Raw genomic sequence first — 15,567 nt, 5'->3', positions numbered from 1 at the left:
TTTGAGAAGGCCGTTGCCTTCTCCAGTTTTTCCTAGGCCATATAACGTCACGTTCATTGATCACATGGCCTTGACACCAAACACAGTCGTAATATAATGTATGGTAAGCAGAGAGAAGGCCGCAGTGCTACTCCGAGTGGCGGTGCCTTCTCAAACAGCTGATGGGGAGTCCCAGGTAACCTATCCAGAGGATAGATCATCAGTAAAAACACCATAAAACCCCTTTAATGTACTGTATCCCATATATTGTTCAACCTACTGCTACTTGGACCTCTAGGACCACCAAAAATTAAAAATGTCACCCCCCATGCCATTATACCCTTCATATCTTAAATAGCTCATTTCTTTATGTCTTTGAGAAGGTTCATCCAGATGTAAATACATGATTTGGTACCCCTCGTGTAACAGGGATATGCATTCTCTAAGCAGTAACATTGACTAGACCGGGGTCCCAGGCTCTAAGGGATATCTTAGTTTTCATCCACAACCTCTACAAGGAGGTACGGACTTCGCTACAAGATACAGTCTTTGAAATTGTCACAGATTGGAGGCAGTAGTAGCATAGTCAGGAACCAAGGAACTGGCAGGCCAGAGGTCAAGGCAGGAGCATTGCTAGAAATAGAGCCAAGGGTCAGAGCCAGTAGTAGAACAACGGGTACCAGATGAACAATGGCAAGGGCGAGGCAGAAGCAATATCCAGAAGCAATGCAGAGGTCAGGTTCCATCAGGAGTCAGAATCAGGAACAATAGCGTAAGGAAAAAGAGTCAGGAGAGGGAATTAACCTCGGTCAGCAGACAAAGCATGGCAAAACAGAATACCAGGCTTGAGGTCACCATCATACAACCTGATGCCACTGTGCAGACATGCCAGGGCAGATGGGACCCAAGTAGAAGATGAGGAAGTATCCACCAGCAACTGGATGCAACCGTTGGCTAGTGGCTTACCAGAATGTAGCTCTGGAACCAGGCGACCTGAGTAACTGTACATAACCAGCTTTGTTCCAAACCATATTCTCCTGGAAAACGGCTTTTGAATACATGTCCAGTGATGCATACCAGTGGGAAGATTGTTCCCGTGTTACTGTTTTCTCACTGATTATAATTGTGTTACAGGAAAGTCATCAAGAGAATCCCATGCAATACCATGAGAGGAGACGCCACACTTCCTTCAGCTAGAGAGGCCAAACTTCTAGGTAGCCTCAGGCACCCCTCCATCGTCCAGTTCTTCGGAAGTTTCCTGGAGAAAAAAGATTTCTGCATTGTTACAGAATACTGCGAGGTACAGCTCTGCGGTGCTCACATATAGCGTTAACCATAAGGATAGGATCACTGAGATCGATGGCCCTGGGCAGTATTTACAAGGGTCACCTTGGGATCAACCTTGGGGTCAACTTTTAGAAAATGACCCCAAAACAACATGAAACACAGAAAATGTTCACAAAATTGTAAATCTATATATCCCTTCCCCAAACAGAGATTTATTAGGGATCATAAATATATTTTATTGAAACACTTCTTTCCCACTTCAAAAAGAAAAAGAAAACAATCTATGCACTTAATATTAATATCTTCTGTGCATTTTCTAGCTCTGCCTCCAGTGATGTCGGGGTGTTCGTCTTGCCTGCTTTGAGCAGATATATTGCTTTTTGTGTATAATTTTAGGGACCAGTGTCACTGTAGTAAAATATTGATATCTGTCTGTTATATGTTTTCCCAGGGCGGAGATCTTCACTGTTACATCCAGGAGCAGAAGGAGAGAGGTGAGAACTTCAGTGAAGGACACGTCATGGAATGGTTCATCCAGCTACTTCTGGGAGTGAACTATCTTCATGAGAGGTGAGGCACTTCTAAAAATTAGTAGGAATTTCTGTGTCTTAAAGTTGCACTCCGTTTTTGGCATTTTCATTTAACTAAAATTATCCCAATTTAATAATCGCGCTTTATAAAAATTGCAATAAGTAGAAATGTCGACAAGGTACAAAAAACAAATGAACAGATGGTACATAGAGTCATTGTCTAGGAAGTCATACAGCGTCCATAAAAATCAAACAATACCCTACCACAAAGTGCCATACGTTTCCACATACAGGTTTATAGTGTCAATAAAGTGCAAATTTTTGCCCATATAGGGCCATACGTTGGCCACGCTGTAGACTCAGAGCCATGTGAAGCTCACGTAGAGTTACATTATGCCCACAAGGTATGCCAAAAACACTTTTATCCCTTTTATCTCCCAAGGAATTCTATTGTTTCCTTAGACGGGAGAGATCATGGTTCTATCCCCATCGCCAGCATTAGACCATCGTTAGAGACAGATAAATAGGTAATTGTACGTGTTAAAACAGATTTTAAAGACAGGTTTACACTGCACAATGTTACAGCCGATGCTCGTTCAGTGAAGGAGACCGCTGCATTTACATGCAGCGATCTCCTTCACAGTATGATGATGAGGGATAGCTATTGCGATCGCTCATCCCCATACACCTGCACTTTTTCTGGGCAGCAGATCGCTGTCTACACAGCACGATCGGCTGCCCAAAAATAATAATTTAGGAGGGTGTACGAACAACAGAATCGCCCGATGAACGAGCATTTTGCTTGGTCATCAGGCGATCGGCAGCACATTTAGATGGGCAGATTGTTGGGGAAGAGCATTCGCAGGAACGTTCATTCCCGATAATTTGCCTGATATTCCAGCCATGTAAATCCACCTAAAGAGGTTTTCTCTGCTTCAGGCAATCAGTACTTACTAAAAGGGTCTCTTTGTAAGATGATCACAAAGTGTGCACCTGCTGAGTCCACCAGTGATCAGCTGAGGAAAGCGCTCAATAAGCGTCCAATTTTCCCTGCAGCACCACTTCAGGGGAAACTAAGCATTACACAGTGTCTATTCAAATCATTTGGTTGTCTGTGTAATGCAGGACAGGACAGGCCTCCAGAACAATAGATGCTCTTTGTAATGTTCTCCACTTGGACCAAGAGGATTCTGGACCTTAAGGAAGGATCCACATGGGATTAGAATCACCATTGTGACTCCCTCCTAGAAGAGGACCATTTTGGCGAGAATGTCCTCTGCTGAATCTCACCTAGTTTTCCCACCAAAGTGTGGGCAGAATTCTCACAGGACAGTAACAACAGCTCAGTGTTAACCTGTGCAGCTAGAGAAGATGACTGTCAGAAGCACGTGACAGGTGGGTCATCAGATGCTGTATCGATATGACCTACCTGTGGATGTATTTAAGTGACAGTATGTCAAAACCCTTATCACCACCTGGAGTACCAGAGTTTTGTTCTCCCACCTCTATCTCTTATGAAAGTTGTATGTTGTTTGTCACGGTATCTTTACAAGGAGAGGTATGTCACTCACTTTGTGAATGGGCAACCTGAGAAGGGAGTCCCAAAGCAGGAACCCAAACCTCCCTTTTCTCTGCTTTGACCATACACGTTCCTCTAGGTTGGATCATCAGGGCTTCTATAGGAGAACATACAGAGTGTAATGTGGTCAACAAGGTTAGAAGGTCCTACAATGTTGCATAGCATCTCTTGGTTACGTGGACCATGTCTGGTGGCCATACCATTGGTGCACCAGCACAGAGGCCCTATATGCAAAAGAGCCCCATACCACTAACAAAAAAAAAGCACCAAGGCTCCCTTGGCTCCGAATTACCGATAGATTGTGATTCATATGAAGAGAGAGTATGAAGAATGTCATAGTAAGGGCCAAGAAGCACTATGATGAACCCTGATCTGCTATTATACAGCATGGGGCCCATGTACTATTTTTGCACAAGGGCATTCTACTGTCTTTTAAGATCACCATAGACAGCGGGGAAGAGCTTGACTAGATTGTGTAAAGAGCGAGGTGGGCCAGCTTCCTGGGGCTGTCAAGGGGACGATGGAGTCCCTTTAGATGAGGCTTCCATAACAATGGATACCCTTTGGTAAAGGGAGCTTGTAGTTTAATACATTGAGCGTAAATTACTAGGATCTGCCATCAAGGTCCAATCAGTGGTGGTCAAATGCTGTGACCCTCAACCGTGACTAGAAGGAAGTGGCAGCAGGGTTATAAACGGGTCATTTCCTATGTGTGAGTATTCATTTTCCTCTTTCAGGTTAGTTCTGCACAGAGATCTGAAGACGAAAAACATTTTCTTGAAGGACGGGATACTGAAAATTGGTAAGGTTTGTTTCTTGATGTGTTATAAAGAGTTTGTATGTTTTTTCTGATATTTGACAAATCACCTTTAAGGGGCGTTCCAAATATTCCTAGATGTTGGCGCTGTATAGGGGTATAGGATAGGAGTGATAGAGATGTGGATATCATTCTTGATCCACTAAGATGGCCCCCATATCCTCCAGCTTTCAGCTAATGCCTTATTCACTCAGACGGTAGTGGCCTTGAGGAATTATTCTGTCACAGTGTACTCCCTCAGGCCATTGCTCCCTGGGGATAGGTGCAGTGGAAATGTAGAACCAAAGAATGAGGCCAGAGAAAAACATAACGTCCTTTTTACTAAGTGCAACGTAGAACACAATACAGACAGTAACAGCAGGCTTCAGTGCAATACTTCTCTGGAACCAGCAAGGATATGGCAGCAGGTTGGTTGGTGGCCATTCAGCACTTAGGCGATACTGGCCTAATGGTTATTTGGTGATGGGTGGCTCGGCTGTATTCCCTTACAGAAGTGTTGTCATGCTTCGGTGTGTGAGGGAAACACCACACTGAGCAAAGGAGGGAAGGGGGGAGGACAGAGAATCAGGCCTGAGAACTAGGGAAGGAAAATGGACACCTCCTAGTGAAAACCCTAACCAAAATCCTGACTGACTACCAGTATGAACAGACCCCAAAGGTAGGTGAGTTCATACGCAGGAATACCTAGAGTCCTATCAAGCCCTATAGGACCCTGGTACTAATGGCAGGAACGAGACTACCTGTTCCTCCAAAAGGAAGGACAAACAGGAGTTTCCTTCAGGCCTAATACAAACAATAGGGAAATGCAACACACAGAACCCAAACAAAATACAAAAGGGAAAGGAAAGACTTAACTTCAAAGGAGCAATGGAAGCACCAGGAACTCAGCCGAGATCCAACCACAATCTATCCAAAGGTCCAAACAGAAACTATAAACCGCACAGCATTGTGGGAGAAGCAACTATAAATAGAGAAGGTTAATTGACCCTAATAGCCACACCTGGGGAAAGAAGGTGCGGCAAGCACCAGAAACACCACAGACGTCATTTGATCCAAATGGAAAACATGTCAGATCAAACCACGTGTTTCCAGTCTCATTGATCTCCTGCCACCTGTCGCGCGAACGTCCGTGACAAGTGTCTGTAGATACAAAAGTAGCAGGTCTCTCTGCTGTCTGGAATCTCAAGGCTTCACTTGAGGACAAGTTTGAATAGTTCCCCCTGGACATTAGGTAACAGGAGCAGGAGCACTCCAGATAGCTTCCTCTCCATGCTGTAGTGAGATAGGCACTCCTCCTCTTGGCAGGGAGCAGGACCAGGTCTCTCCTACCAAAAGGGGAGGAACAGGATGGTTAACCCTGTTCCTGCCAACCTTTGCCATTCCTTTCTTGCTGGTAATAATGACCAGAAACAAACAGTAAAATGCATAGCATAACAACAATCAATTTATAGTACCCCCAGGTCTGGGGTACTACAGATGTGGAAATCGCTGAAATTAGTGTGTTTAGATGTAATTTAAAGGGGTTGTTCCATCTGGAAATTTAGAGCATATTGATATCTCAGCTCTGGGACCCGCTCCTATCTCAAGAACAGGACCCTGTCTCAAATAAGAGACAACTGCACATGCGCAGTTCCCCTACTCACTGTTGCACTTGCTTGACTGTTTTTGGATGCCCATAGCGGTGAATGGAGGGTGGACGTGCACGCACTCCAAGCTCTCCTTTCACAGCAGGGCACTATTCATGAGATAGGAGTAGTTCCCAGAGGTGGGAACCCCACCTATCAGACATTTATAGCATGTTCAATCGGCATGCCATAGATGTCCATATGGGAATAGACATTTAAAGGGGTTTTATGGGATTTTAATATTGATGACCTATCTCCGCCGATCTGATATTGATGACCTGTCCTGAGGAAACTTCACCAATATTAAAATCCCAGAAAAAAAAAACTTTAAGTTATGTACACCCCTGACCTAATATATAACAGAAGACGGGGTTGTTTGCTGCTCTGATAAGCAGATTTGGCAGTCAGAACTCTAAACACAAGTATACAAGGCAATTATTTATTCCGCAGAAATTTATGGAAATGTAATTTCCTGTACCGGAAAAGAAATGAACCCACCTAGTGTTTCTTATTGCTCAGCTGATTATAATATACAGCAGGTGAAGCCGTGAATAATCAGCACCCTGAAGTGCCCACCTGTACACAACGATGGGGGAAGTAGTTTTCGTAGATCTTGTGCTATGCACATCAGCTAATCCGCACACATAAAACTCCAGTGTAAGGTATGGGGGATGTGTTTCTAGTTCAAATTTGGAATTAAAGGGGTTCTCTGTGCTTTTAATATTGATGACTTATCCGCAGGATAGGCCATCAATATCAGATCGGCAGGGGGTCCGGCGCCCAGCACCCGCGGCATTCAGCTGTATGAGACGGCGCGCAGTGTGCACTGCCGTCTCCCATCTCTCTTCCTGCTGTTGCTGCTATGTCTATGGCAAAGCAGCGGCGAGCAGCAAGTGAGAAGGAAGACGGCATGAGCACACTGTGGGCGCCGTCTCCTCATACGGCCGATCAGTGGGGTTGCCGGGTATCTGACCTCCGCCGATCTGATATTGATGGCCTATCATGAGGATAGGTCATCAATATTAAAATCCCAGAGAACCCCTTTAAAAGGGTTGTCCAGGACTTCCTTAAGATAGGCCATCAATATCAGATCAGTGAGGATCTAGCTTGTTGGCACACGAGCCAAAGAGTTGCTTGACAGGTCCATGGCACTTGGTCAAGTACTGCAGCTTCTTCATTGTTTACCAGCCACAGTAACATGCATTTTTTTTGCGGTTCGCAAAACGCATTTCCGTTGTTCCGTGATCTGTAACCGTTTTTTCTTCCGTGGGTCTTCCTTGATTTTTGGAGGATCCACGGACATGAAAAGTGAAAAAGTCAAGTCAAGTTTGCATTGAAAATGATAGGAAAAACGGACACAGATCACGGACACGGATCACGGACGCGGATGACTATCTTGTGTGCATCCGTGATTTTTCACGGACCCATTAACTTGAATGGGTCCGTGAACCGTTGTCCGTGAAAAAAATAGGACAGGTCATATTTTTTTCACGGACTGGAAAAACGGATCACGGGCGCGGAAGCCAAACGGTGCATTTTCCGATTTTTCCACGGACCCATTGAAAGTCAATGGGTCCGCGAAAAAAAACAGAAAACGGAACAACGGCCGCGGGTGCACACAGCGGTCGTGTGCATGAGGCCTAAAGACGCAGCCAGAGGAAGTGAGAAAAGACGTTGCCAAGTTCCACAGTAAGTGAACCCGAGAGTTGGAGAGCGGGCCAGAAAGGGTAAAAGTGCGCAAGAAAGACATGACCAAGACAGTGATCCTAGTGAGTGGAGAGCCAAGTTCAGGTAAAGTCTCCAGGCGATGTATGTACACATGGCACTGACGTGATTTGCCTCGTTAAGAAACATTTAAGTGCTGTGCCATCCCGTGGAAAGATTGAAAAGCTGAGTGTTAAGCTGGTAATGAACCGTGTGTTGCGACTTTCATACCTTAACTTATGAACATGGAAAAAATTGAAGTAATAAAAATTTGGGAACGTCACAATTTTCTTTTATATCCCCATGAGAACATAAATTTTACATCATTATGGGGAAAATATTTCCAATTATGCCAAAAAGGTAGAAGATAATAGTCAATGGAATGGCGTTCCACCATTACTATATATAAATTCACTTTACTCGGCCGTGGAGTATAATAATATTATCTTGGTCTGTGCATTAGGTGACTTTGGCGTGTCGCGGATTCTTGCCCCATCCGATATGGCCACTACTATAACAGGAACTGCTTACTACATGAGCCCAGAGGTATTCTCTAACACAGGATACAACACAAAGTCCGATATCTGGTGAGTAGCAAACTGACACGTACCATCTCTTCTGATAGTTTTTTTTTTTTTGCATAACCATATCAGAAAGTGTCATCAGCGACTTATTGAAATCTCAAGAATGCCATTTTACCATAGAAATTATCTACATAAAAAGATGGTACATTTCTGATTATGCAACATTACTTATCCGCGTATTGATTCAAAAGGTACATTTTGTATTACACTCCAGAGCTGCACTCACTATTCTGCTGGTGCAGTCACTGTGCACATACATTACTTATCCTGTACTGATCGTGAGTTACATCCTGTATTATACTCCAGAGCTGCACTCACTATTCTGCTGGTGCAGTCACTGTGTACATACATTACATTACTTATCCTGTACTGATCCTCAGTTACATCCTGTATTATACTCCAGAGCTGCACTCACTATTCTGCTGGTGGAGTTACTGTGTATATACATTACTTATCCTGTGCTGATCCTGAGTTACATCCTGTATTATACTCCAGAGCTGCACTCACTATTCTGCTGGTGGAGTCACTGTGTACATACATTACTTATCCTGTGCTGATCCTGAGTTACATTCTGTATTATACTCCAGAGCTGCACTTGTTATTCTGCTAGTGGAGTCACTGTGTACATACATTATTTATCCTGTACTGATGCTGAGTTACATGCTGTATTTTACTCCAGAGCTGCGCTCACTGTTCTGCTGGTGGAGTTAATGAGTACATACTGTATCAATCTGTTCAGCTCCTCCTGCTCTGTATCAATCTGCTGGCATTTTTATGATGACAAGTTACCTTTAAAGGGCATCTGTCAGCAGTTTTGTACCTATGAAACTGGCCTGTTGCATGTGCACTTGGCAGCTAAAGGCATCTGTGTTGGTCCCATGACAGATGCCCTCTAAGGTACCCACAGCAGTATCACCCATCTTTCCATGGCTTAGAAAGCAGTATAGATATGTAGATTCAAATCTCCTATTTCTTTACATGCATGTCAGTCTTCACTACAGTTCTGGCATTCTATTCTTGAACCAGGCAGCCCAGGATGAACAATGTTACTCTGTGGCCAGAGCCTCTGGGCAGTGCCCTGTAAAAAAAGCTTGTTTATTTTATTAAATCTTGATGTTGCCCTCACTGGTCTCAATGTGTCCGGCCGCTTCCTACCGCTTCTCTTGTGCGTTGGCGCGGTTGTTTGGGGCGGTACGGCATGCAGTGTCAGTCTGGCTTTTTGAGTTGTAGATTTTAAAGTAAATTGAATAAAAACATCAAGACATAAATGGAGATGAAAAGAGCGAAGAGTCTAATCACCATAGGCAGCATGGAAAGTCGAAAGGGATTCATTGCCTAAAGCTGCAGAAAAAGACAGAGGAGCAGCAGCTTCAAAACTGACGAGAAATCAAGAGACTGGAAAAAAAACACTAAAAAATAAAGGCCATAAAAGACGCAACTACTTAGGTAAAACTTTTTACATAGTAGAGCCGGAGTCCTGCGTATAATCCCACCGCCTTCTTAGGTGCAGATATAGGGGGCGCACAGGATACACCCCTGATCTATAGAAAGATAGAAGTGTTAGAAAACCAGGTTATAAACTCCGGGGGCCTGGAAATTTTTTATATGGGGGCAACTCCATAGTCGGAAGTCCTTATAATAGAATCCACATCTGTGTCCAAGAATGGGGTCTCCGTAGACACGTTAAAGTGGTTGTACAAAAGTAGAAACTAAAGATCTACCTTTTTCCCCAGAAATAGCTCCACTCTTGTCTAGAGGCTGTGCGTGGTATAGCAAGTCAGGACCGTTGACGTGAATGGGGCTGAACTGCAATACCACACACAGCCCCTGGACAAGGGTGGCGCTGTTTCTGGAACAGGTCAAGACCTTTATTTTTTCCTAATCTCTTGGCCCTAAAGTCAGTGTTATCTTCTGAAGAACGATTGTATTGGTTCTTCCTTGTACTGCAGCAACACATCAGCATTTCAGGGCAACCAAAGTAATGGACATCATCCATTGTTCTCTGCTGTCTCCTAGAGAGGAGCACTTTGGGTCTTGATATTAACGAATAGAAGAGGGTCTGACTCCCAACACCCTTGCCGATCAGCCGTTTAAGAAGGCCACAAGTGCTGCTGCCTCTTCCTAGGTCATCGGTCACATGGCCTAGGCGAAGCTCAGTCCCATTCAAGTGAAAGGGCCAGAACTGTAATACCAAGCACCGCCGCTATACAATGTGTGGTGCTGCGCTTGGTAAGCTGTGAGGAGGTTTGCTCACTTATTTTGGGCTAAAATAAAAATGTTATGGTGTAATCTGTGTAGTTGCAGAGCAGCAGGGTTCTGTGTTTACATTGAATCCCGTCATCTGACAGCTCATGTGAATCCCTAAATACTTATTTAAGCTACATTCTTTCTTTCAAATTTCTTTTTATTAAGCATATTAAGTCAAATATACTTTGTGTACCATGAACATAAAAACATAAAAAACAACATAGGGGAACACGCCCCAGGATCATATAACATAGAGCATAATACAAATATGATATACACAAGAAGCCTCAATTATGAGTTCAGAGCATCAACACAGATGACATGGACATAAAGTACATATAAGGATTGTTACATCTCAAGATTTCTCAAACCATTTAGCCCATTTAATCATAAACTTATCATGAGATAAATTCTCCCAGCTAGACAATTCCTCCATTCTACATATCTCTTGGACCCTCTCCTTCCACATCTGCACGGTTGGAGGTTGCGCAGAGAGCCATTTTAATGGGATAAGTAATTTGGCAGCAGAAATAAGGTGAGAAATTAAAAAGTGTTTACTAAGAGGACAATGGAGATCCGGAAGGTTGAGAAGAACAGCAGTTGGTGAAAGGACCGTATTAGAGGAACAAATGTTCTTCACTTCATTGGCAACCATATCCCAAAAAGGACGTATAACAGGGCACGACCACCAAATGTGTAAAGCAGTACCTTTCCCTGTAGCACACCTCCAACAGTTAGCTGATACTTCAGGATACATTTTGTTCAAAAGATCAGGTGTACGATACCACCTCGTCACGATCTTAAAAGCATTTTCCTGGACTGAGATGCAACGGGAGAAACCATGTGAGTGGTTAAGGATCCTTTTTACATCTGCCTCAGAGAAATGTGTGTTCAGTTCTGACTCCCATTGGGTAATATAAAGAGGGTATTTATTATCCTTTGGTTCTAGACTTTTGCTGTAGATGTATGAGAGTAATTTATTTCTAGGGGTAGGGGATTGCAGGATAACATCATACCAAGATGGATCATACCCCTGAGGAGCTTTTTGTAGATAATCTAAGCAAATCTTTTTGAAATGGAGGTAGTGTAAGTGCGACCATTTTTGTGTTTTATATAACGTCTCCAAAGCCACAATGTCAGGTACCTTCTTATCCTTCAATACGTCACCCACTACCACATTACCAAACCTAGGCCACAAGTTAAAGACGTCTACATAGTCTGAGTGGAGAAGATAAGGAATTAGGCGTATTGGCGTGAAAGGGGAGGGGCCTTTTGATAATGGCATTTGACAAGTAAGTTTCTTCCAAGCTTTGTGGATTCCTACAAATGAAGGATTGTTTAAGTTATTTACCACTGTAGATATAGGCGAGGTATCCCACAAACTGGCCAGCTCCGAGGAGGACCAGGAAGTGTTGGCTATTTGACAACCTAATTTATGGGAATTGGGGTTGAGAATTTCTGAATGCAGTCTAATCAAGTTGGCCAGGTAATAGTTTTTAACATCAGGTAGGCCAAAACCACCTCTGCTCATAGGCTGAGATAAGCAACTATAAGATAGCCTGGGCCTAGATTTTTTCCAAATAAAACTTGAAAAAAGGGTTTGGACTTGAGTTAAGTAAGAAATAGGGAGGGAGATAGGCAAGGTCTGAAAGAGGTATAATAATCTGGGCAGGACATAGGTTTTCAGGAGATTTTTTCTGCCTATCCAGGACAAAAAGGGGATCTTAAGATTTTCCAATTGTGACCTAATGTCAGATAATAAAGGAGTATAGTTTAATCGGAATAGGTGTTTAGGGGAAGGAGTTATATTGACCCCTAGGTATTTTATATGGGATGTGGACCACTGAAAGGGAAAAGCTTTGGATAGGCCATTTACTATGTCTGTGGGAAGGTTAATACTCATTACTGAGCATTTTGAAAGATTGATTTTGAAATTAGATATATGGCCAAATTCCTCTAAAAGTTTCAAAATCTCAGGGAAAGCAGTGACTGGGTCTGACATAATGATCAACATATCATCTGCAAAGGCCGCAACGGTGTGATAAGTCAAACCCACTTTAAACCCCTTGATGATGTCGCTTTGTCTAATTTTCTGTATTACTGTCTCTAAACAGAGAATGAAAAGGGAAGGGGACAATGGACACCCTTGGCGAGTACCGTTAGAGATGGGGAATGTAGGGGATAGGACGCCATTAACCCTCACCCGAGCGTGAGGGGCTGAGTACAGGGACATCACAGCATCTATGAACTTAGAGTGGAAACCAAACTTAGCAAGAGTGGCCACCATAAATCCCCAGTCCACTCTATCAAACGCCTTTTCGGCATCCGTGCTTAACAGAGTCAGATTGTTTTTGGATCTTAGAGCTTGTTGAATTAACAGCTGGACCCTAAAAGTGCTGTCCCTGCACTCCCGCCCCCAGACAAATCCAGATTGGTCTGGAGCTATAAGATTTTTCAGAAAGGGGGCAATTCTGTGGGCAATTAGTTTGGCCCACAACTTTATGTCGGTATTTAAGAGGGAAATAGGTCTGTAACTGGACGGAATTTCTGGATCTTTGTTAGGTTTGGGGAGGACCACGATATGAGCCTCAAGGGCTTGCTTAGCTGGGGAAACCCCATTTAACATAGAGTTTAAATAAGATACTAGATGGGGACCTAGTATATGAAAAAATTTCTTATAATACGCAATTGGCAGTCCATCAGGGCCGGGACTCTTCCCCGAAGGAATGGAATTAAGGATTTTCTGGACTTCTGGAAGGGTGACAGGAGATGTCATAGACTCGCTGTCAGTAGGGGATAGTTTTGGTAGATTAATTGAAGATAAAAAGGAATTAGTGAGGGCATTCCTGTCTTGGATAACAGAAAGGGACTCTTTCCCACGTAAGTTATATAGGGCAGAATAATATGCATTGAAAATTTTGGCAATACTCGGAGTGTCAGATGCTTTCTTATTCAAATTATCACGCATCTTAGTGATGTAGGATTGTTCATTTCTCATTTTAATTTGGGCTGACATTAATTTATTACCCCTGTTGCCGTGTACATATTGTCTATGACGAATTTTGAGGTAAGCTTTAGAAGCTTTAACATTCATAAGATCCCCTAGTTCTCTTCTCAAAGTCAGAAGAGTCTCCAAATCAGAATCAGACATAGACTTTTTATGTATTTGCTCAAGGGAAGAGATTTTAGCAAGCAGGAAATTTAGGCGACTATCCCGTTTCCTTTTTAGGAATGAACCTAAAGCTATAAACTCCCCTCTCACCACCGCTTTATGTGCCTCCCAGAGAGAAGCAGGAGAAGTCCCCTCCAGGTCATTAAGAGTGAAATAGTCAGTTATTTTTTTCTCAAATGTGACAGTGTCAGCTTGAGTAGATAGAAGTGTAGGATTAAGGGTCCAAACCCACTCTCTATTAGAAGCCCCGGGTATGGCCAATGAGAGAGTAATCGGAGCGTGATCCGAAATTGTAATGCTGTGTATTACAACTCCTCTGACCTGAGGTAGCAATCTATCTGAAATGAAAAAATAATCCAGTCGCTGGTAAGATTTGTGGGGGTGAGAGTAGTGAGAGTATTCTTTTTTGTCAGCATGCATAGATCTCCACACATCGCATAAACCCATATTCCTAAGTTTACTAAGTAACCCCTTCAGCACCCCAGCGGAGACCGCGGACCTGCGAGAAGAAGCATCCAGAAGGGGGTTAAATGTTAGATTGAAGTCCCCGCCTATGATCAACAGACCGGAGGAAAAAAGGGAAATTTTCCGCAGGACCTTGCTCAGCCATTTGGAAGTATTGTTATTAGGAGCATAAACATTACATAAAGTAACTTCCATACCCCCCAATATGCCCCTCAAAAGAAGGAACCTTCCCTCGGGGTCCGCCATCTCCGCCTTCACGCACAAGGGGACACTTTTATGAATACCGATACTAACCCCTCTAGTGGCTGTAGAGTTATTGCATGCGTGGAACCAATGCCGAAAAGAGGAGCGGGTTAGATTAGGGATCCTGTCTTTTTTAAAATGTGTCTCTTGGAGCATAGCAATTTGTGATTTGCCCGATCTTAGTATCTGGAAGATGCGACTCCTCTTAATAGGGTTATTACACCCATTCACATTAAATGAAGTCACATTCAGTTTTAGGTCAGACATCTGTAAAGTTATATCTCATAAAAGGCTGAGAATTGAGAGCTCTATGATCCAACTTATCAAACCATACAGTAACAGAAAGGACCTTGTTAAAACTCAAGGCTCCAAATGTGCGCATAGTTCCTGCGCATAAAAAATTAAGGGTTAAGAATAACAATAACATGTGATGCCTGAACTGCCCAAGCCTCAAATGACTTGAGCCCATATCAGATGACATGGTGAAAAGACTAACCGGTAGAAAGGTGACCAGTAAAGGCGCTGAGCGTTTGCCTTATAGGTCCAGCCTGATTCAAAGCAGTATATACCAGACAGTTATTTGCAAGGTAAGGAAGGAAATACCATGATGGGGGGGGTAAAATATAGAGAAAAGGGGATTAATTCAATAATCAATCGTTGGTGTCCATTCTGGAAGGACCGCCATTTCTTCTATTCTTCTGTTTCTTGACTGTAGACCACTTCTGTGGGACTTGTAAAGGGGGCAAGTCCTCCTCCAAGGGAATCGGCAACCAAGAAGAAAGGAACATGGGTTCCAGATTAAGTGGCTCCCATATTTGCCGCAGGTCTTCTGGTGTGCGGATAGTAAAGCGCTTATTTCCATTAGTGATAAGGAGGCCAAACGGGAAAAGCCAGCGGTAAGCGATTTTTGAGGAGCGCAAAATATCAGTGAGAGGCTTCAATAGCCGTCGTTTCTGTAAAGTAGAAGAGGCAATGTCCTGATATAGCTGTATTTTAGAGCCCATAAGCTGAATTTCTCCCACGGACCTAGCTCTTTGTAGGATCGCTTCAGTGTCCTTAAAGCTTAATAGCCCGCATATAATGTCTCTGGGGTTGTCGGGTGGCAAGGGTTTCGGGCGCAGGGCCCTGTGTACTCTTTCCACAATAACATTGCTAGCTCTGTCAGAGCCTAATAGTGTCACAAACAGGGACTCCATTACTTTAAACAAGTCTTCCTTGTCAGCAGCTTCAGGTAGGTTCCTAATTCTTAGGTTTTTCCTGCGACTCCTATTCTCCTGATCTTCTAGGAGCAATAGGGAGTTGTTTATAGCCATGCGGTGCGAGTCTAGTGTGACC

General features: G+C 43.4%; 1 protein-coding gene across 1 annotated transcript in view; it reads left to right on the top strand.

Annotated features, from left to right (window-relative positions):
- The window catches only part of LOC120981116 (serine/threonine-protein kinase Nek11-like), a 196,525-nt gene that overhangs the window by 75,535 nt on the left and 105,423 nt on the right, over positions 1–15,567 (top strand). Inside the window, exons 2-5 of the mRNA XM_040410614.1 lie at positions 1,114–1,279; positions 1,718–1,836; positions 4,113–4,177; positions 7,985–8,108. Coding sequence (XP_040266548.1) covers positions 1,114–1,279; positions 1,718–1,836; positions 4,113–4,177; positions 7,985–8,108 — 474 coding nt within the window. The remainder of the gene's footprint in view (positions 1–1,113; positions 1,280–1,717; positions 1,837–4,112; positions 4,178–7,984; positions 8,109–15,567) is intronic.

The sequence above is a fragment of the Bufo bufo genome, chromosome 10, assembly GCF_905171765.1.
Source record: "Bufo bufo chromosome 10, aBufBuf1.1, whole genome shotgun sequence".
In the NCBI taxonomy this organism is placed as follows: domain Eukaryota; kingdom Metazoa; phylum Chordata; class Amphibia; order Anura; family Bufonidae; genus Bufo; species Bufo bufo.
Note: the sequence above shows the minus strand (reverse complement) of the source record. Positions and strands in the feature narration are given on the sequence as shown.